This window comes from Schistocerca cancellata, chromosome 3 (assembly GCF_023864275.1).
Source record: "Schistocerca cancellata isolate TAMUIC-IGC-003103 chromosome 3, iqSchCanc2.1, whole genome shotgun sequence".
Taxonomy (NCBI): Eukaryota; Metazoa; Arthropoda; class Insecta; order Orthoptera; family Acrididae; genus Schistocerca; species Schistocerca cancellata.
Genome location: NC_064628.1, coordinates 162206576 through 162230314, shown reverse-complemented (window position 1 = coordinate 162230314; position 23739 = coordinate 162206576). Strand labels below are relative to the sequence as shown.

The following is a 23739-nucleotide window of genomic DNA, read 5'->3' as shown; positions in this document are numbered from 1 at the left end:
TGGCTACATTCATACAAATACTTTCAGAAAAAGCTTCCTGACACTTAAATCTATGCTCGGTGTTAACAAATTTCTCTGCTTCAGAAACAATTTTCTTGCTATTGCCAGTCTATGTATTATATCCTCCCTACTTTGACCGCCATCAGTTATTTTGCTTCCCAAATAGCAAAACTCATCACTACTTTAAATGTATGGAATGATAGGAAGTATGGGAGATTTAAGTTTGATGCCTTGTTGACAACAAAGTCATTAGAGCACATGCTCAGAATGTTTCAAGGATGGGAGAGGAAATCAGCCATGACCTTTCAAAGGAACAATTCCAGCATTTGTCTGGAGCAATTTAGGGAAATCAAGGACAACCTAAACCAGGATGATTGGATGCAGATTTGAACCTTATTCCTCCTGAATGTGAGTCCTGTGTACTAACCACTGCACCACCTCACTCAGTTACTGCACAGAAGAATGGAAAATAAAACTGAGGATCTGATAGATGATAACCATTCGGCTTATGAAATACGAAAAGACATTCATTGGAATTGTTGACGTGGAAAAGTGATCAATAATGTAAAGTGGTGCAAGATATTTGAAATTCTTAAGAAAATTATAAGTAAGCTACAGGGAAAGATGGGTAATATAGAACACATACAAAACTCAAGAGAGAAGAATAAAAATGGGAAACCAAGAACAAAGTGCTCAGATTAAGAATGTGTAAGATGGGGGTGCAGCGTTTTACATCAAACAAGAAAGGTTCATAAGTGTGATTAAAACTTGGGTTGGAAGAATAACAATAATAAGATTCGTTAATGCCATTGTTATTCCCATTGAAAGAGCAGAAAAATTGGAGGAACTGTTGAAAGGAATGAACAGATCAATGATTATGAGTAAGACAAGTAAAGATCAAAGTAATGAGGTGTAGCAGAAAAGAGATTAGTGATGAATTTAATGCCAAAATTGGTGACCAATAGGTAGACAAAGTGTAGGAATTGAAGCAAAATAACACCTCACAGACAAAGCAAGAAGAACATAAAAAGCAGAATATCACAGGTGAAGAGACAATTGCTGGCCAAAATAAGTCTACCAGTATCAAACATTGGGCTTAATTTGAGGAAGAAATTTATGATAATATACATTTGGATTATAGCACTGTGTGATAGTGAATCAAGGACTGTAGGAACACTTAAGAAGAGGATCAAAGTGTTTGACATATTGTGCTATAGAAGGAAGTTGAAAATTAGCTGGGCTGACAAGTTAAGGAATGAGAAAGGAATATACGGAAAACACTAACAAAAACATGTGACAGGATGATAGGACATATGTTAAGACACCAGGGAATAAGATCCATGGTGCTAGAGGAAGCTGCAGAGTGTAAAAACTGTAGGAGAAGCCCTGACTTTGTGAATGGGTATGATTTGTATGATTTTTTATGTTTTCAGCACTTGCAGAAAAGTTGTGACTGGAGATGTATAAGGGTTCAATTGACTTCAGTAACCATTTCTTTTGGACCAGGCTGCATATACCATCAATGCCATCAAGTATTTTATTTGGTTCCTTGATAGATTTTAATACATTTTCTTTGGTTATTTTAGTCATAAACATTGAGCTTTGTATGACATCTTTGTTTCTGTCTGGTTGCATCTTTTTGGTGGAGTGTTTTTGTGCCGAATCTCTGCTATGAAAAGTATAACAATTTTTGAAAATGTTTACTATTTCTGTGGGATGAAAAATTTTCTCATTCTTATAAGCCAAAACAATGTTTTCGCCTGCTTTTTGGCAATGGTTGTGATGGGTGTAGTGTTGGATGGAGTGGGTAGAGGGACAGGGAAGTGAGAGGCAGAGAGAGCGATTGTGGGTGGATGTTTAGTGGCTGGTTTGCCAGCTAGGAAGGAGGGGTGGCAGGTATATGGGCTGGGTATGTGATACATAGTTGTCAGAGAAGTTGGGGAGCAGTGCATGCTGAAGATGATGTGAGGATGCGAATTGGAATTGGGTGACTGGGCAGAGGAATGAGAAACAGTTGGGTGGATGGTGCAGTGACAGTAGGTTACTGGAGATTGAGGCCATGGTGATTAAAGGAGCAGAGGATGTGTTGCAAGGATAACCCTCATCCGCATAGTTCAGAGAAGCTGGTGGTGGAATTAAGGATCCAGATGGCCCGGGTTGAGGAGCAGCCATTGAAATTGACCATACTGTCCTCAGCCACAACTTGTGACACTTGGCAATCAAGTTTGTTCTTGGCAACAGTTTAGAAGTGGCCCTTAATCCTTGTGGACAGCTGGTTTGTGCAGTGTTTGCAGCAGAGTTGGTATATGACATGGTTGCTTTCACAGGTGACCCAGCCTCTGATGGATGAGGATAAGCCTGTGACAGGACTGGAATGGGAGGAGCTGGGTGGATAGATTGGGCAGGTCTTGCACCTTGTTCTACCACAGCAATATGGTCCCTATGGCAAGCAGTTGGTAGTGGGAGTGGCATAGCGATGGATGAAGATGTTGTGTAGGTTGGTTGGGTGACAGAAAACTGCTTTAAGAAGGATGAGAAGTATCTTGGGTAGCATGTCCCTCATTTCAGGGCGAGCTAAGAGATACTCACAGCCCTGACAAAGGGTGAGGTTCAGTTGTTTCAGTCCAAGGCAATATTGGGTGAAGAGTGGGGAGCTCCTTGTAGCTGATTCTTGGGGATAATGGTAGGACTGGGGGTATGTGAGGATATGACACAGGAAATCTGTTTGTGGACTAGTTTTGAGGGTAGTGCCTGTCTTTGAAGGCCTTGATGACAACTTCAGAAAACTGGGCACAGGAGCTATTGTCACTACAGATAGAATATCCATGGTTGGCTAGTCTGTATGGCATGGATTTTTTTATGTTGAAGGGCTGGCAGCAGTCAAACTGCAGGTACAGTAGGTGGTTAGTGGGTTTAATGTGGACAGAGGTGTGGACGGTGCAATCAGAGAGGCAGAGGTCAGTATCCAGAAAGGTTGGCTAGAGGAGGACCAGGTGAAGTGGATGGGAGAGAAGATTTTGAGTTTGTGAAGGAATGTGGATAGGGTGTCTTGGCCCTGAGTTCAGATCATGAAGATATTATCAATGGACCTGAACCAGAGTAGGTGTTGGCAGTTTTCAGAGGCCTAGAAGGTTTCCTCCAGAAGACCAATAGGGTGGTTGGCACAGTGGCATAGGAGGGTGAAATACGGGCACCCGTGGCAGTGCCCCAAATTTGTTTGTGGCTGTAAGTCAGGATATAGTTGGTAAGGTGTATAAGGAAAAAGGTGGTGGGTTTGAACTCTGAAGGACATTGGAAGGTGCAGTGTTTGATAGTAGCAAGGCTATGGGCATGAGGGATGTTGGTGTATAGGGATGTGCCCTCAACAGTGACGAGTAAGAATCCAGGAGGTAAAAGGGTGAGGATAGTGGAAAGCTCGTGAAGTAAATGATTAATAGCCAGCTCCAATGGGACTTCCAGGACTGTTGGGTTTGTGGATTTTGGGGAGCATGTAGAAGGTGGGTGTGTGGGTTATTGTTGGGGTGAGAATGGAGGTGGGCTCAGGGGAGAGGTTCAGGGAACAGCCTATGGATTTCAGTAGGTTGTGTTGGACTTGTGGGTTGGGATCACTAATGCAGAGATTGTAGGTAGAGGAGCCAGACAGTTGGTGGAAGCGTTCTGTCAGGTAGGCACTGTGAATCATTACCAGGATTTGTTTTCAGTTTGTGTATGGCTGTCCTTTTACTACTGACAGGTTAGTGTTCTAAGGAAAGGATTTGGGGAATCACAGTGTGGCCAAATCAGAAGTAAGAAATTGTTGAAAGCTGATATGGGTGTGTTAGATGGGAGGTATGTAGGATGACACTGATTGTGGTCTCAAGTGGAAGAGCTAAGGTTCAATGTTGGGATTAGGTTAGCTTTTGGTACAGGAACTGGTGGCAAAGAAGTATTTCCACTGTAGGGGTCAGGAGAAAGAGGGTAGGTCTTTGACAAGTTCAGCTTGGTTAAGCTTGAGCTTGAGGCTTAAGATGAGACCTTTGGATAGGACTGAAACTTCATTGGGCCTGAGGGTTTTGATGGTAATATAAACAACTGTGTTTTGGGTTTGCTTCAGTTCTGGGTTGTATGGTGTATTGGGGGGACTTCTGGACAATGTGGCAAATGGAAGAGATCAGCTTGGCAGAGTCTGGGTCGATTAGAGGTGTTGACGAGGGGAACTGTTGGATAGTGATGCTACAAGATAGTAGTAGGACATCAGCAGGTTGGACAATTTATGTAGATGGTGTCTGGAATGATCCTCCACATGCTGTAGCACAAGGGTTTCTATTTCAGAAATGTTTGTGCAGTAAGGACTGCACAGTACAAGTATCCTGAGGAGGCAGTAGAGGTGGTTCTGTGATGCCTCAGATGTGAAGAGATGTTTCTGCAGTACCAGGTTTGTGAGGCGTAGGTACTAGCGGAATATGGAAAGGTGAAGGTCATTACGAAAGGAAGGTGGGATCCAGAGAAGGGGATTTTTATGGTTAGGCTATTATGCGGTGGGGTGGGGGGTGGGGGGGGGGGGGGGAGGGATATACATGAGTTAAACAGCATTTAAAGAGTAGGATGTTAGTCAAGGATAGAGATACACTTCTGAACTGATGCATATTGATTGAGCAAAGGTCCTTTGGGGTAGGGACAGCATTAAGAAATGAGAAATGGTGCAGGAAATAGATGAATGAAGGTGTTAGGTTGTTATCAGAAGAACTGCACAATACAGCATGGATCCTGACTCATCACTGTTGATGCCACCTCCCTGTACACAGTATCCCTCATGCCCATGGTCATGCCACTGTTGAACAGTGCATCTCCCGGTGTCCTTCAGACTCCAAACCAATGACCTTCTTCCTTATACAACTTACCAGCTATATTCTGACTCACAGCTACTTTTCCTTTGAAGGGAAGGTATGCAAAAAAAATCTGCTGCCATGAGTAGCTGTGTGGCACCCTCCTATGCCATTCTGTTTATGGGCTATCTAGAGGAAACCTACCTAGCCTCCCAAAACACTCTACCCCTAGTCTGGTTCAGAGTCATTGACGATATATTCATCATCTGGACTCAGGGCCAAGACACCCTACCCACATTCCTTCATAAACTCAACACCTTTGTTCCCATCCACTTCAACTGATTCTCAACCCCATGCATTACCTTCCTGGATTTTGACCTGCACCACTCTGATGGCTCCATCTACATTAAACCAACCAACCACCAGCAGTACCTGTGTTCTGACAGCTGCTATCCTTTCAACAACAAAAATCTCTCTCATAAAGCCTAACCACCTGTTGATGATGTATCTGCAGTGACAAGAACTCCCTTGCCAAGTATGCTGGAGGTCTTGCATATGCGAAAGGAGGAAAAGCTGTGTACCCGGCATGTTTGTACCAACTTCAATGGGTCATTCACATGACAGGTGTTTTCATTTACATATTCTGGTGCATACAACACCATCTATTGATCAATTTTCACACTATTTTTCTTCTTCTCCCATACACTTTCCCCCTTCTCCAATAATATTATGTTGCAATTTGACATCAATCTGATGCTATTTTAACAGTGTTTTGAAAGATTTATTTTAATTATAACCATCTTGTACATTTGGAAAAGACCATGCTTCTATGGCCTTAATTAGTGTGAAAAGTTTATACAGTTTTGCAGCTTGTGAAAAATGTAAAAATTTGATTAAAGAAAAACAAAACAAAGAAAAAAAAAATCTTTCAGGCAGCAAAAAATTTTGGCAAACCATGATTAAGAAAATTTCTTCTGATTTACTATTTTACAATGAAAATAAATTTGTGTAAATACACGTTTTAGTGTTTTGCAGGAAACATATTCAAATACACCTTAATCTCTCACTCTTTCAAGCAAAGTAGCTCCTAATCAGTCACTGGTACTTACAGTCTGGCTGGGTAAGTTATGCTCTACAATAGTTTTTGTTGCATCTTCTGTTGCTTGAAATTCACATTTAACATGAGCAGGAGGAAACCTTCCATTTCCATCTATGTCAATCCAGTAAACACTTGGTTTTGTATATCCAAGAAGAGCCAGTTCTTCACATGTTTTCCTGTGAAGTGCTGAAAATATATACACAAAATTACTATAGAAAGACAAAGGATTATCCACATTTAAGTTATTAATACACAGAAATAATCAACATTATGTCTGGAACAAAAGTAATAACAAATGATTTCTGCAATGAAAAATAATACTGCTGAGCAAAACAATTTGGAAAAGAAAGAAGAATCAGTCATTTGAAAGGAATAAATGAAATTTCAGACATTTCACCCTCTTCATGCTTAGTATTAATTATAATAAAATGTATTAAGTCATAGTAGGTACTTCATGTAAGCAGATCTGATATTCTGTTTATCTTTACCATGGAGTGTTTAAGAGAATTAAACACAGCCTTGGGAATAAATTTTTGAGGGTAGCTCAGGGAGTATGTAAACTAAATCAACAAGAAGAATCAATCTGGATATCAAGGTAGTCCATATTAAACATTAACTAATGTACATTGTGAATGTAAGATTTTCTGTATTACACACAGATTTGCCTTTTTCACACATTGTTTTTGAAATTCCAGCACAAGTTTCAGTTTAGTGGGAACACTGCACAGACAAGCAGTCCTTTGCTCAGGATGCTTTGGGTGTTATTAAGGCCTTTACAGATGGGTACTACCCTCTGGACCTAGTCCACAAAGACATCTCTTGTGTCATATCCATACATGCCACTAATCCTCCAACCACCCCTGAAAATCATTTGCAAAGGATCACTCCCCTCACTACCCAATGTTATCACGGCCTTTGCTAGAGCTTCAGTTACCTGTAATCATGTCCAGAAATGAGGAATATCTTACATCCTTCTCACCCCTCAAAAAGTGGTACTCTGCCACCCAACCAATCTAGCAAATATGATGGTCCATCCTTATACCACCTGTCTCCAATCCCTTTCCTCATAACATACATCCATGCAGAACAACCAGGTGCTCTGCACCCACTCGCCACATCCTGTTCCAGTTCCCTCAAAGGTATATCTACTCTATCAGACACAGGGCTACTTGTGAAAGCAGTCACGTCTATATCAGCTCTGTTATAACTTCTGTATAGTCTTTCATGTGGATACAACCATCAACCAGTTGTCTACACAAATGAACATGTCCCATCAAATTGTGGCCAAGAGTTGAGTTGGCCAGCCATTGGCCTCTGAATTATGGAGCTGTGAACTGTCTTACAACACATCCTTTGATGCCATAGTTCTTATGGCCACAATACCCACCAGTCCGGTTTTGTGAATTTTACCTTTACTCCTTCCAATACTTATAAATATTATGTGGTATATAAGAGTACTTATCCAATACCTGTTTGACATACATATAAATGAAACAAGGAAAGCTGCAGAATAAACACAAAACAACAATTTAAAACTATGTTGGCCCTGGAAAACACAATAAAAATTCAGAAGATAAGGTGTAAAACAAAAATTTTAACAATCAAAAGCAGATAAATATTTTATGATGAAAGTACATTTACTCACTCTAAGTATACAGTCGTGGGCAAACAGGAGCTGAATAATGTCACTGAAAAAGCAGCTGATTTTTTTAATAAGAGACTATATTTTGTGTGTGCATAGACCAGTCCCAAAAAAATTTTAATAATCTGTAGAGACTAAAATGTTCAGCAGACAGAATAAAACTAATGCCACTGATTAAAGTCACGTAAGTCATTTGTCATTAATGGCACTTAATATAAGTTTTGAATGCAATTATAAAAGCTGTTTCTCTTTACTTACACATTCTGTGCCTTGTTTTACATTCTTGACAGACCTCTCTTGGAATAGAATTCATAGAGTCAGATGAGTGAAATGAAAGAAAAAGTAAATTAAAAAATTAATATATTAAAAAAAAAAACTGATCTTCAGCTTGAAGCCAAAGGAGGCTAAATAGGAAAAAAAGAAAAAACTTTACTTTGTGAGTTTGGGATGGAGAAGTGGGGGAGGGGGGTGGTGGTGAAAGGTTAAGTCTCTCAGAATCCATGAAACCAGAATCCATGAAACACAACCATTGATAAATAAAAAATGAAAACAACATTTATGGTAAAAGATGTGAGAATTCTGTTTTGGAAAACAAAATAACTATTTAAATATGTATAACACTCGATTTTAATCAAGTAAGTAATGAACTGGGAATATAGATTTATCACAATGGACGTGCATCACAACGGATCATTTGCAAGTCAGTGAACAAAATTACAGAACAGAGCAATAAGTATAAATAACCATTAAGCCTGGGAAAATAAGAAACTGACCAGTGTAAAAAATTCATCATAACCATAAAAATCTGCATGGTTAGAGCTCACTGAAAAATTTAATTAAGATCCAACATAATTCTAGTGATGAACTAGGTAACAGTTCACTCAATATGGAAGAAACAAACAAATACAAATGGACCACCATAAAATGCAAGAAAACAAACTAACTTCAAAAAGCAAAAATGCTAGGTACCAAAAATGACTGTTTAATAAACAGTGACTCAATGCTCAGAAACACTGAAACTCGAAACTGCAAAGTCACTGTTAGCCTAGGAATAAGAAAAACAAAAAACTATCGCAGTTCTAAATAAGGAAGGAACTATCAGAGCAGCCGGTAGCTTTTGTAGGAGTGGCAGAAGTCACAGACACTCCTGTATAGTTGTTGAAAATACATTACAATATAAAATAAGATATAATTTTGAACCTATGATGAAGAACGTATATTTAAAACATGCTGTATAGAATTATGTCAAAGCATTGTAATTATCTCTATATGCAGGACTCCAGGTGCTGAAATAACCAATTATGTTTTGCTAAATTGCAATTCCTTTTTGAGAAACTTAAAAAAGAAAGAAAAACATAATGATTGCTGCTGCTTTCAACAAGGATACAACTAGTAAATCAAACATATCAACACAGCTTACTGATCTGATTCAAGAATCTGGCTTCAGTCTAAATGTCACCAATTCAACAGGACAAATGGGAGGACAGCAACATATAGACAATACCTTAACAAATTATGCAGTTGATGCTAAATTCTGCTTCAACCCAAGACTTTCATATCACTCTGCTTTATTGATTGAATTGCAAAAATAAAACACAAAATACTAGGAAAACTTTATAAAAGAAAATTCAGTGAGGAAAACATAAATTTGTTCTGTTGTACTAATGAGGTTCAGTGCCAATTACAAAATGAATCTTCACATTGGGAAAACTTTGGGTGAGTGATTTCTGCTTGTCTTCAGTGACACATTTTCATAAGTAAACTGCTGGAGAAAGGCAACTATGAGATGTGTTCATTAAGTAATACAACACATTTCTTTTCCCAGCCAGTTTGGTTGAAAAAATGCAGAATTTGTTGTGGGACATCATCAAATTTTCTTGCTTCAGCTCCTATAGTTTCATGAAGTCCCAGCAGGTGTCTGTAACTGATGTACATCCCAAGAATAGAGCTGTCACTGAGTTTCTTTTGGCAGAAAACCAGAGCATCAAAATTATGTGTAAGTGCTTCCAGAATGTCTACGGAGACCTGGAAGTAAACACAAGCATGGAATTGTTGGACGAGTTGTCTGTCATCAATGACACGAGGTCGCACAAATCTGTCCAATCAACCACATGCCTGCCAGCCACACAAAGCTGTGGTTCCTGCAATGTTGAAACATGTGGGCACTATCATTCGAGGTGATCAATGGATCACAATCACACACCTTGATGCTCAACTGAATGTCTGTTGGCAAAGCTGACACATTCATCCACCAGTTGGGGTACTCATAGGTTTGCGCCTGCTGGGTCCTTCACCATTTAACAGAAGACCATAAAGAACAACAAAGGACCATATATGCAGAACTACTTGTGCATTACAATGCCAACCATGGCAATTTTTGTTGAACACTGTCACAGGTGATGAAACATGGGTTCATCTCTTTCAACCAGAAACAAAACGGCAATCCATGGAGTGGTGTCACACCACCTTTACTCTGAAGAAAAGTTCAAAGCCGCACTCTCAGCCAATAAAGTCATGGTAATGATCTTCTGGGACTCTGCTTGATGTTCTCCCTCATGGTGCAATGATCAACTGAAGTCCATCGCATTACCCTCAGGAAATTAACAAAATGACTTCAGGGTGTTTGTTGCCACAGAAATCCAAACAACCCTCTCCTTCTCTGTGACACCACAATGCCTCGCACATGTCTGTGAACCTAAGAAGAGCTAACAAAACTTCACTGGACTGTTGTTCTTCCTCATCCATGCTACAGCCCAGATCTCACGCCCTCCAGATTCCATCTGTTTGGTTCAAAAATGGTTCAAATGGCTCTGAGCACTATGGGACTTAACATCTGAGGTCATCAGTCCCCTAGAACCTAGAACTACTTAAACCTAACTAACCTAAGGACATCACACACATCCATGCCCGAGGCAGGATTCGAACCTGCGACCGTAGCAGTCATGCAGTTCCAGACTGAAGCGCCTAGAACCACTCGGCCACACCGGCTGGCCATCTGTTTGGCCCAATGAAGAATGCACTCTGTGAAGCAGTACATGGACGATCGGGAGGTTATTATGCAGCAAGATGTTGGCTCTGGTGTCGACCAGCTGAGTGGTACCATGCAGGCATACAGGCCCTCCCAGTAAGATGACAGAAGGGTGTCACATTGATTGGAAACTATGTTGAAAATAGGGTTTTGTAGGCAAAAGAGTGGGGAACAAAATGGTGTACTAAAACCCTGAATGAAACCAACTTGCTTTTCGAAGAAGAAAGTGATGCATTACTTATTGAATGCCCCTTGTAATGATCTGAACTGGTTACTACTGGCCACAAAATCTAGGGAGAAAAAAGGAAACTACATATGGATCTGAAACACAATAAAAGTCTTGAGTTTATTAATTATGTTAAAAACTATAAAAAGTATTTAAGAATGCTGTAAGGACATAAAAACAAATGGCAAAAAATAAATTCATTCAGAAGCTAAGAAACAAATTAAAGGCATTTGTTAAATTATAATTCTCCTGAAGATGACGAGTATGAAACTCATCAAAACATTGCATCAACACACTAGGACTCAGCTGACAAGATGTGATAAATGTACTGTAGTTACTTAGCATCTGTGATGAAGTATGGTGTTATCAGAAATACATGCAAAGAAAGGCCAAGGGCGCTTTGTTGTCCACTATTAAGAGAGCTATACATTTCAAGTGTTCTGCTCCTCTACATATTCACTGAAGATTCAAAGAAACTGGTACACCTGCCTAACATTGTGTAGGCCCCCGTGAGCACACAGAAGTGACAAACACAATGTGGCATGGGCTCGATGAATGTCTGAAGTAGTGCTGGAGGGCTGTCCATAAATCCATAAGAGTATGAGGGGATGGAGATCTCTTCCGAACAGCACATTGCAAGACATCCCGAATATGCTCAATAATGTACATGTCTGGGGAGTTTGGTGGCTAGGGGAAATGTTTAAACCCAGAAGAGTGTTCCTGGAGCCACTCTGTAGCAATTATGGATGTGTGGGGTGTCGCATTGTCCTGGTGGAATTGCCCAAGTCCGTCAGAACACACAATGGACATGAATGGATGCAGGTGATCAGACTAGAGGTGGGCAAAACTGTTCTTTTCAGAGATCGGATCAGAACTGTTCACTCCCTGAAATGAACTAGCTCTTTTTCATGACTCACCACTTATTCACAATAGAAAATAAATGGAAGGCACATTGCCCTTTAAACTTGGTTTATTCCAGTACTATACCTGTATTTTTATCTTATTTGATCCTATTTTGAAGTAACACAGATAATGAGTAAGAATTTTATATTGTTTATTGAAATTTCCACGATATGACAAAGTTTTTGATTATTGATTTATTTTGCACTATCGTGGTTTTTTGGGTGATCAGAAAATGTTGTAACTTGAGATTTACATTAAAAATATATTTGGCTATAATGTATTAAAATTTCATTAACCTCGTACAAATACATCACAAGCCATATATTTTTAAAGTGAACGTTTCGTTCCGAAGACGCCTAAAATCACAAAATCCGTACTAAAACAAGAAAAAAATATGTAAATTTGACTGTAAGACCAAAGTGCTGCATATAGCCTTACGCAGAATAAAACAAGGAAAATATTGGTGTATCACATTTTGCGATACGTTGACCGGTTCGCTCGTAATTAAAGCGTAAATTTGAGTGTCCATAATAAAAAATCCTGTAGTAAGAGGAGTCGTCAGGAACCTAATCTGATCAGTTTAAACAAATAAAAATAAAATAAAAACAAATGATGTATACATAACATAATTATGTAATATACATAGCGGTATTACTACGAAGAACAATATCCAGTAGAGACGAACTCCGATGCAGAGGCGCTGAGTCAAGCAGGTCGAGCCGCGAGCTGTATTACTGCGTGAGCTAAGATCGCAGAGACCAGAGTGACACCTGAGTTGCTTTACTCAACGCTCTGGCTAGAGTAGAGAACGGTGGGGTGAGCACTGAGCGGGCGAGTTCCGAGGGTTGGGGGAGCTGTAAACGGCCAACAGTCACCCACTCTGAGGCAAATCGTCCGTTCTCTTGCGAGCAGGTTGTTGCAAGTAGTTCTTATGTCCTCCACTAGGAGGCTCTCCATCCTGTTGCTCGCATCAACTGCCCAGAGGGCAGGACGTGCGACTGAAACGATCGCCGACGGAGTGCGATGCTAAGTTAAGGTGGCCAGACATTGCACGCGACAGAGGAAGCACAGAGACGGCATGGCATATGTGAAACACAAAATCCAATGGGGCACTGCACAATGCAGGCAGCCAAGGCAGAAGCAGGGCAGAGGCCAGCGCTGGCTGTATTGTGTGGCGTGCAGTGTGCTCTGACCAGCAGAGGCCCCGCTGATCTGCTCCGACTCTCTCTCTCTCTCTCTCTCTCTCTCTCTCTGCTGTGGGAAACGTTTGGAGCTACCGTTCTTTTTTTTCTGAATCACTGATTGTTCACTCCTTTGAAAGATTCAACTCTAGGAATCAGTTCAGGAGCAGATCCCCCATCTCTAGATCAGACAGGATGCTTATGTACATGTCACCCGTAAGAGTCATATCTAGATGTATCAGGGATCCCATATCACTCCAACTGTGCATGCCCCACATGATTATAGAGCCTCCACCAGCTTGAACAGTCCATGCTGAAATGCAGGGTCCATGGATTCATTAGGTTGTCTCCATACCTGTACGTGTCCATCTGCATGACACAATTTGAAACAGGACTCGTCTGACCAGGCAACATGTTTCCAGCTGTCAACATCCAGTATCAGTGTTGACAGGCCCAGGCAAGGCATAAAGCTTTGTGTTGGGCAGCCATCATGGGTACACGAGCAGGCCTTCGGCTGCAGAAGCCCATATCAATGATGTTTCATTGAATGGTTTGCACACTGACACTTGTTGATGGCCCAGCATTGAAATCTGCAGTAATTTGCAGAATGGTTGCTCTTCTGTCACATGGAATGATTCTCTTCACTCATTGTTGGTCCTGTTCTTGCAGGATCTTTTCCTGGCTGCAGCAATGCTGGAGATTTGATGTTTTATTGGATTCATCATATTCATGGTACACTCGTGAAATGGTCGCAGAGGAAAATCCCCACTTCCTTGCTACCTCGGAGATGCTGTGTCCCATAGCTCATGCACCGACTATAACACCATGTTTAAACTCACTTAAATCATGATAACCTGCCATTGTAGCAGCAATAACTAGTCTATCAACTGTGCCAGACACTTGTTGTCTTACGTAGGTGTTACCGGCTGTAGTGCCATATTCTGCCTGTTTACATATCTCTGTATTTGAATACACATGCCTTTACCAGTTTCTTTGGTGCTTCAGTGTATGAGCTAATTCCTTTTACACACAACGTAAGTCTAATCTAATATGGTCTTGACAACCAGAGACTGTGATCAGTTGTGTGTGAGTTGCATTTGCTAGAGTGTATGTGTATGTTGTCTAATTCTGTTGAAGGCCTGTTTGGCTAAAAGTTTTGTTTGACAGACTTTCTGTTCTGCTTATCCACAATTCAGCATCTCTGCTATATGGTGAGTAGCAACTATTCTTTTCATAATGTTGTCATTAGTCTATTTTTAGTAGATAATTCTCAGCATATGTATAGTACTATGAATAAAGAAAATTCATGCTTCCTATCCACTGCCCACAGCTCTCTGCCCAAACTCCACAGTACATTGGAATGAAAACTTGGAATGAATTAAAAGGGCAAAGCATAAATAAGATTGAGAATATTCTTCTGAACAGGAAATTGTACAGCATCCTAGCCCAAAAGTGGTATTACTCAGTAAAGGTATTCTTGAATGATAATGTCTTTACTTGAGCAGGATACAACAAAAAGAACTGAAATATGTAAACCCACAAAAGAAATTTAATAATAATTAATTTTTAATGTAGTGTGTGAAATTAAATGATGTGCTGTAGTTAGATAGTACAGCACCAAAATAATATAAAACTAGAGTTTTTAATAGCATAATGTTGACGAGTCTCCTGTACAATAAATGACTGGTTTGACTTTTATGTTATGAGAAAATAAACTTCTCAACTGGTTCTTAGGTTTTTAGAATGCTTTCAGTTTAATTACAACAACCTTTATTAACAGCCATTGAGAAAAAATATATTCATTCACACAGAAGAATATGTACAACTACATATTTTTTTATTTAAATTTGGAATTGAAATGAAGTTGAATAAGGAGGTTCCCTATTACTAAAACTATTCTCAGATATGGATTTTAAACTGGGAAAATCAAAAAGCAGCAGAGCTTAACGGAACATATCTGACTCAGCTTCCTTTTGTTAACGACGAACGTTTTCTTCTTGTGCAGATAAACTTCAACTACTAACCAAGGAGCTTAGAAGAGAAAGTTGAAAGTAAGCCTGAAAATTAATTATCATACAACTAAATACAAGAATAATCAACCCATTCCAATGCAAACAGTATGAATAACAGCAATGAAGCTATAGAACCAATTGGTGTGTTTCTGTGTATAAGGGTTGGTTGAACAGTTAAAGAATAAATAGGAGATAATAATAGCCAGGAGTGCCTTTTGGTACTAAGTAGAGTTTTCAGATCTATCTTATCTATGTGTTTGAAATGCAGCATTTACAGCAGTCTGTGTCAACAGTTTTAACTTATGGCAAAACAGCATGCTATTGAAATGTAAAAATGTTCATTAACTGAGGACTACTCAAGCAATTGACAGATGTATGTTCAGAGTCACTAGGAAATACAGAAAAAAAACATTAAGAACAGACAGAACATAGAACCCAGTTTGTTGCCCTCAACAGCGAGTGTTCATCAGAGACAAGGGTATCATCAGGACTGCCCCAGGGAATGTTATAGGCCTGCTATTATTTCTTATGTACACAAATGATCTGGCAGACAGGGTGGGCAGCAATCTGCAGTTTTTTGCTGATGATGCTGTGGTGCACAGGAAGGTGCTGAAGATGAGTGACTGTAGGATGATACAAGATGACTTAGACAGAATTTCTAGTTGGTGTGATGGATGGCAGCTGACTCCAAATGTAGAAAAATGAAAGTTAATGTGTAAAACAAACACATAATGTTCAAATACAGCATTAGTTGTGTCCTGGTTGACACAGTCATGTCATTTTAATATCTGGGCACAACACTGTAAAAGTGAGAACAAGCATTTGAGGATTGTGGTAAGGAAGGTAAATGGGCAGCTTCAGCTTATTGGGAAATTTTACGAAAGCATGGGTCATCTGTAAATTAGGCCACATACAGGATGCTACTGTGACCTATTCACGAGTATTGCTTGAGTATTTGGAGTACATATCTGGTCACTTCAACGGAAGACATCATAGCAATTCAGAGGTGGGCTGCTAGGTTTGTTACTGGTAGGTTCAAGCAACATGGAAGTGTTATGGAGATGCTTCGGGAACTCAAATGGGAATCACTGCAGGGAAGACGACATTCTTTTCGAGGAACACTACTATGAAAATTTAAGAACCAGCATTTGAAGCTGACTGAAGAATGATCCTACTGCCACTAACATACATTATCCATAAGGACCAGAAGATAAGATATGAGAAATTATGGCACATGCAGAGGCATTTAGACATCACTTTTCCCTCACTCTGTTTGCAAGTGGAACAGGCAAAGAAACAACTAGTAGTGCTACAGCATACTCTCTGCAATGCTTTGTGTGGTGGCTTGTGAAGCATGTATGTAGAGGTAGGCTCAACTGAAAGACAGAACTATGACTGCAATGAAAATGAAACAGAGATGTGTAGCACATGTAGCAAGTGAGTGATAGATAGACCAAGATTTTCCTCACAGAATTCCGTAAGATAAAAAAAAAAAAAGACTGAGACAGGAATCATATCCCTCACTCTGAAATTTATATGCTCTTATTTTACCTTCATAATATTGTATGAAAGAATGAACATTTTGAAACTTGTTTAAAACTGAAGTTACTGGTCCTGTCACATTAATATTGATTTGGAGGGTAACGTTACAGGCACAGTTCAGCTATTATGATGATTTACCTTCTCATACTACAACTTAAACACTTTAAGGTACCAGTACTCTGTCAGTGACAAAAATTATAACTATGTCACAAAGAAATCTCATGGTTAGACTTGTTCATTTGGAAAGGACAAAACACAGCATGAAATGCAAATAATGCTAATTATTCAAACTGAATTGACTCATAATGATGCACGACTGTTATTGAATTAAGTAAGTCATGGTGTGAAATTTCATTGTTCAACAAAGAATAAATAGCTTGTTCTTTGCACCTTATTCAAAAAACATAGTGCCTGACCATAAATTGTTTGCAACATTTGAGTTATTTGTGGTGTCACAGATACGACTTTTTCCCTCACTCACTGTTCACTTGGGAAGGAAACAGAATCAATTTTTATCTGTTCTGATGGGTTTTGCATTGTTTGGTGAGGAGGTGATTCATGTAACCTGTATAACACGCAGGTCACATTTGTGTCAGCTACTTTTGAGATCATTTTAGTGCAGGTGCCACAACAATCTCACTGGCCCTGCAGCTCTAGTATTTTCAGAAGAAGTAGGCTAAGAACTCTTTGTCATTGTAGTTGCATTGTTGCTACATTTAAAATAACAATGGGTGGAGATCTTCACAAAATACTGACTTCTACAGGGTGTGTCAAAAAAATGTACACACACTTTGAACTGTCATAGACAATTTATTTCCCGTTCTACAAGGTTAAATATCTGTGAGAAAGTAATGTTATCATACAATGAAGGCTTCCATGACTGGATGGTGCTGTTGTTGATAATTCTTCTGGGTTATGTGGCCGTGGTCCATGGAATTCTTCTATTCCTAACATTTCGTCCAATACTACGTTGGACATCCTCAGAGGCATGGCTGGTCCTGCTGAGACCTGCCGACTGATGAGTGGGGCATTAGAGAGCGGCCTAAATGCCAAGGAAAGTGGGTGTGGTCTAGCTTGCACATAGCAGCAGAGAGAAAACTAGTCACAGATAAAATGTAACTATCGATAATAGTCCATCATAGATAAAAAACACTTATCGATTCTGTAACGTCACTGTCCATATCTCGCTTAATTTCAAGGCCTCTTCTTTTCTATTAAAATTATCTTCATGTTTATAAATTTCAATAGCCTTCCCTATACAGTCGTGGATAATAGTTCGTGGTAGCACTTAAAACTGTAGTTTCAGAAAACTTAACTACATGTTCACCTGACTGAGTGCATGTTCCGCAATGGCCAATTTATCTATTTTTCCCAGTTGGCAAAGACTTTTATGCTCCTTTACCCTCGTATTTACACTTCTTTTCATAGTACCAATGTAGACCTTGCCACAAGTACACGGAATTTTATACACACCACTAGATGATAATGGTGGCCTTCTATCTTTAACAGAATGAAGTACTTGTCCTATTTTCTGGTAGGTTTGAATACCGGTTTCACTTTATGTTTCAGCCAAATTTTGTCGATTCAATCTGTAACCTTACTAATGAAAGGTAAAGACACCGTGTTCTTCCATTGCTGTGTACCATCCTTGTCCTTTGGCCTGCTGTAATTAGGTCTTAAAACTCTATTAATTTCGTTGTTTGAGTGCCCATTCTTTCCGAAGGCCTGTTCGTATTCAGTTCCGTATCCAGATGTTCCGGAGTACAAATCCGTTTTGCCCTGTCCACTAAACTTTTGATTACACCTCTTCTTTGTTGTGGGTGATGATTGGAGTTCTTAAGTAAGTATCTATCAGTATGTGTGCCCGTCCGAAACACTTTATGTCTTAGAGTGGCATCACTCTGTCTCATGACTAACACACCGAGAAACGAAATAGCCTGGTCTTTTTCCACTTCAATGGTAAACTGAATTTTAGGGTTTATTCTATTAAGATGATAAAAAAATTGTCTAAGGCTTTTTTACCATGTGTCCAAACCACGAATGTGTCGTCTACATAACGATACCAACAACATGGTTTCTTATTTGGTTTATTCAATGCTAATTGTTCAAATTTCTCCATGTAAAAATTGGCAATTGCAGGGCTCAACGGCTTACCCATGGCAACACCATCCACTTGCTCATAAAACTCCTCACCCCACTGAAACTGGCTAGATGTGAGACAGTGTCTAAACAGAGTGGCCAAATCTTCAGGGAAAACTTCTGTTATGTAAACCATAACTTCATTGACCGGAATCATAGTAAACAGAGATACAATATCAAAACTGACCAGAATGTCAGAACTCCAATCATCACCCACAACCAAAAAGAAGTGTAATCAAAAGTTTAGTGGACAGGGCAAAACGGATTTGTACTCCAGAACATCTGGATACGGAACTGAATCATCTGAAACAGGCCTTCGAAAAGAATGGGTACTCAAACAAAGAAATTAACAGAGTTTTAAGACCTAATTACAGCAGGCCAAAGGACAAGGATGGTACACAGCAATGGAAGAACACGGTGTCTTTACCTTTCATTAGTAAGGTTACAGATCGAATCGGCAAAATTGTGCTGAAACATAAAGTGAAACCGGTATTCAAACCTACCAGAAAAATAGGACAAGTACTTCGTTCTGTTAAAGATAGAAGGCCACCATTATCATCTAGCGGTGTGTATAAAATTCCGTGTACTTGTGGCAACGTCTACATTGGTACTACGAAAAGAGGTGTGAATACGAGGGTAAAGGAGCATAAAAGTCTTTGCTGACTGGGAAAAACAGATAAATCGGCAGCTGCGGAACATGCACTTCAGTCAGGTGAGCATATAGTTAAGTTTTCTGAAACTACAGTTTTAAGTGCTACCACGAACTATTATCCACGACTGTATAGGGAGGCTATTGAAATTTATAAACATGAAGATAATTTTAATAGAAAAGAAGAGGCCTTGAAATTAAGCGAGGTATGGACAGTGGCGTTACAGAATCAATAAGTATTTTTGATCTATGATGGAATATTATTGATAGTTACATTTTATCTTTGACTAGTTTTCTCTCTGCTACTATGTGCAAGCTAGACCACGCCCACTTTCCTCAGTATTTAGGCCACTCTCCGACGCCCGACTCGTCAGTCCGCAGGACTCGGCAGGACCAGCCATACATCTGAGGATTTCCAACGTAGTATTGGATGAAACATTAGGAATAGAAGAATGCCATGGACCACGGCCACATAACCCGGAAGAATTATCAACAAAAGTAATGTTATGTTTCTTCAACAGGTGGCAGCAGTGGCAAGGAAGTAACTGCAACAAGTCGGACGTGCGTTTGAGCTTTGAAGTGCAGAAGCAGATAATTAAGTGGTACTGGAAGTTTGAGAATGTAGCTGCGGTTCGAAGACAGTGGAGAAGTTAGTATGGTACAGAACCACCTTCAAGGTTAACAATTATCCGTCTACGAGACAAATTCGAAATTAATGGAACAGTGTGTGATGTGCATAAAGGTCAATCAGGGCGACCTTGTACAGCTACAAGTGATGATTCCACAACTGCGGTCTTGGATCTGTTTCAGCATTCACCTCAAATATCTTCAAGGCAAGCGGCATGTGAGAGTAATGTAAGTGCTAGTAGTGTGCTACGCATTCTGAAGAAAGGCAAGCTTTGTGTGTACATTCTAAGGCTGGTGCAACAGCTAAGTGATGACGATCCAGACTGAAGGTTAGAATTTTGTGAATGGGTCCAGGAGATGGTGAGACGTGAACTGAGTTTTATGGGTAGCATAATTTGGTCGGATGAAGCCCAATTTAAACTCAATGGAACTGTCAATAGGCACAATTGTGTGTACTGGGCTGAAGATAATCCTCACATTACAGTTGGAAAGACTGTGAATTTGCCTGGTGTAAATGTGTGGTGTGGTTTGTCTGCAAGGGGACTCATTGGGCCTTTTCGCTTTGAAGGTACTGTTATTGGAGAAACGTACCTAACAATGCTTGCTGGCTCCATATTCGCTGCCATTTGTGCATTATATGGTAATGATGAGTTTTATTTCCAACAAGATGACGCCCCGCCACACTATCATAGGGATGTACGAGCATACCTGGATCACAATGTGCCAGGCCAGTGGATAGGATACAGGGGACCAATTGAGTTTGCTGCATGCTCTCCAGACCTCACGCCGCTGGATTTCTTCTTATGAGGCACAGTAAAAGATGAGGTGTACAAAAATAAACCACGTAACCTGGACACACTTTGGAATGAGATTCAGGCGGTGTGCGCAGAAATAATTGGACACTTTGGTACGATGTACGGAATCAGTGGTGACTCGTACTCAGAAATGTATTGATGCTGAAGGCCACCAGTTTGAACATTAATCACATTTGCAATGTACATTTATTTTTCCAATTGGACTTTAAGCTTTCCATTTCCAGAAATTTAACATTGTAGAACGGAAATAAATTTCCTATGACACTTCAAAGTGTGTATACATTTTTATGACACACCCTGTATATGGATCAGAATGGTATATGTTGTGATTATTCTCTATCACAAGCCTATAAAATTCAGTTCTTTCTTGTGGTAATGAGAAGTGTTGGCCGAAAAGAAAATGCTTTAAGGAATAAAGATAGCAACTTATTGAATATCAGAGACATCAACTCATTGAACGGCACATAAGCAAGACTAAGAACTTTGATAGCTTTCAGATGAATATCTTTTTGAACTACAGACAACATATACACACTCAAATTCAGCCTTCTCTCTCTCTCTCTCTCTCTCTCTCTCTCTCTCTCTCTCTCTCTCACACACACACACACACACACACACACACACACAAACACACAAAACTTTTATGACTACATTATGCCCACTGACTACTTAGTGAAGGCACTGCAGCGCATTTGAGGTGAGCGACTGTGTCGGATGATGGAATGGGTGATGGGAGAAAGGAAGTGGGGAATGGGAAAGAGAGTTGGAGAAGAGTGGCTGATGACTGGGAGAGAGAGGCACCAGGTGCCTGATATAGGAATGTGGGAGGGACGGATGGGATAGGAATGTGGCACAGGCACCAGCACTACTGAGCTTGTATGGTACATGATGATGAGGAGGACTGAGGTGGAGACAGAGCAGATGAAGGAGAGACTGCAGGGAAGAGGGTGCGGGTGCTGGGTAGGTAAAGTTATGGTGTTGGGGCAGGGGTGGGTGTGGTGTGTGGCAGGGGGCTATCAGAGACTGAGGCCAGGAGGATTTTGGGATTGAAGGATGTGATGCAAGGACAACTCCCATCTACTGGTGTTGGGGATTTTGGATCCAGACAGCAAAGGTTCTGAGAAGCCACTGAAATCAAGCACACTACGCCCAGCAGTACGTTTCACCAATGAATGGTCAACTGTGTTCTTGCTCATGGTTTTTATGATTGCCATTCAGTCAGATGGATAGCTGGATGGTGATCATTCCCATGAAGAAGCTGTGCAAAAATTGCAGCAGAGCTGATATATTACATGACTGGTTTCAAAAGTGGTACTGCCTCTGACAGGATAGGATAAGCCTGTGAGTGAACTGGGGTAGGATGTGCTGGGTGGAAGTATGACAGGTCTTGCACCTGGGTCTTTCACAAGAGTATGACCCACGTGGCAAGGAGTTGTGTGTGGGTGGAGCATAAGGATGGAGTAGGATATTAGGGTGGGCAGTAGGATTTTGGTGGAAGGATTATGGATAAGGTGATCCTTATTTTCAGGCATGATGACAGTCTATTCCTTGACAAAGGCTGTGATTCAGTTATGTGACAAGAAAGATATTGGCTGAGGACATAGGTGTTAGTTCTTGGGGAGGGTGGCTTAGGAAAACTGTCTATACATTAAGTTTGGGAAATTGTGCGTGTCTGTAAAGGCCTTAGTAAGATCTTCAGCATACTGAGCAAGAGATTTCTCAGTATTGCAAATGTAGGTCTACAAGTGTCCAGACTATGTGGGAGTGATTTTTTTGTGCGAAAAGGATGAAAGCTACTAAAATGCAGGTACTAGTTAATGTTAATGGGCTTCATAAGGACAAAAGCATGGATGGAGCCATCCAAGATGTGGGGATCACCTTCCAAGAATGTGGCACACTGAGCTGAGGAGGTCCAGGTGAAATGGATGAGAAAGAAGGTGTTGAGGCTGTAGAGGAATGAGAATAGAGTATCTTGGCACTCACTCCAGATCATGAAGATATCATCAGTGGATCTGAACTAGACAAGGAGTCTGGGGTTTTAGGTGGTTAGGTAGGTTTCCTTTAGCCAGCCCACAAACAGGTTGGCATAATATGCTATACAGATGCCCATTGCCATGCTGTAGATTTTTTGTGTATATGTGTATCTTCCCCTCAATGGAGGAGTAGTTATCTGTTAGGATGTAGCTAACTATATGCTTACAGAATGAGGCTGTGGTTTGAACAGAAGGAGAGGATGTCTTCACTGGTGGCAAGATCATGGGAATGGGGGATGCTGGTATATGGGGAGGTGGTGTAAACAGTGACAAGCAGAACATGCGGTCAGGAGGCTTCATATTCAGTGAAGCAGGCAGTTTGTGTCTTTAAAATGGGAGGATACACTGCATGCTATTGGTTAGAGGTGTTGACTGATAAGAGCTGAAATTCTTTTGGTGTAAGCATAATAACCAGCTACAATGGAGTGTTCAAGATAGTTAGGCTTATGGATTTTGGGAAGGATTTACAAGGTGGGTTTGCAGAAGGTTATTGAGATGAGAAGGGGCATGAACTCAGAGAAGAGATTTGGGATGGGATTAAGGATTTGAGTAGGGATAGCAAGGAATGCTCGACATCTGGATGAAATCACTGTGATAGTCTTTGTAGGTGGAGGAGTCAGACAGCTGACAGATGTCTTATGCCAGGTAATCACTGTCATTCATCATGGCAATTGTGGAAGTTTTATCTGTAGGAGGGCTCTTGATGGCTGTCCTTTCCTCCACTGCAAGATTTATAGTTCTGGGAAGGGACCTGGGAAAGGAGGACGAGGCCAAGTTGGAGGTAAGGAATTCCTGGAAGGTAACACAGAGTTGATTAAGTGGTAGTGGCAGATGGGCAAGGCTGGATGGGGAATGAACTGGTAGAGGCAAGGTTCAGTGGTGGGATTTAGTTGGAAGGATTGGTGGGAAAAGTGTTTCCACTACAGAAGGTGTACAGATTTTTTCACATATGAGTGTGTAAATGGTGTACATTACTTTCTCTGCCAGTCTGAAAATCAATTAAAGCAAAGTCTTCCTCAGTCAACTGCTTTTCATTTT

At 40.4% G+C, this 23739-nt stretch overlaps 1 protein-coding gene across 5 annotated transcripts in view; it reads right to left on the bottom strand.

Moving 5' to 3' along the window:
* The window catches only part of LOC126174781 (axotactin), a 567513-nt gene that overhangs the window by 228888 nt on the left and 314886 nt on the right, over window positions 1-23739 (bottom strand). For all 5 annotated transcript variants that reach the window (XR_007535484.1, XR_007535485.1, XM_049921127.1 and 2 more), the window contains exon 16: window positions 5915-6090. Coding sequence is in view for 3 of the 5 variants with exons in the window: in XM_049921127.1 (XP_049777084.1) it covers window positions 5915-6090 (176 nt within the window). In the remaining 2 variants the exon portion in view is untranslated. The remainder of the gene's footprint in view (window positions 1-5914; window positions 6091-23739) is intronic.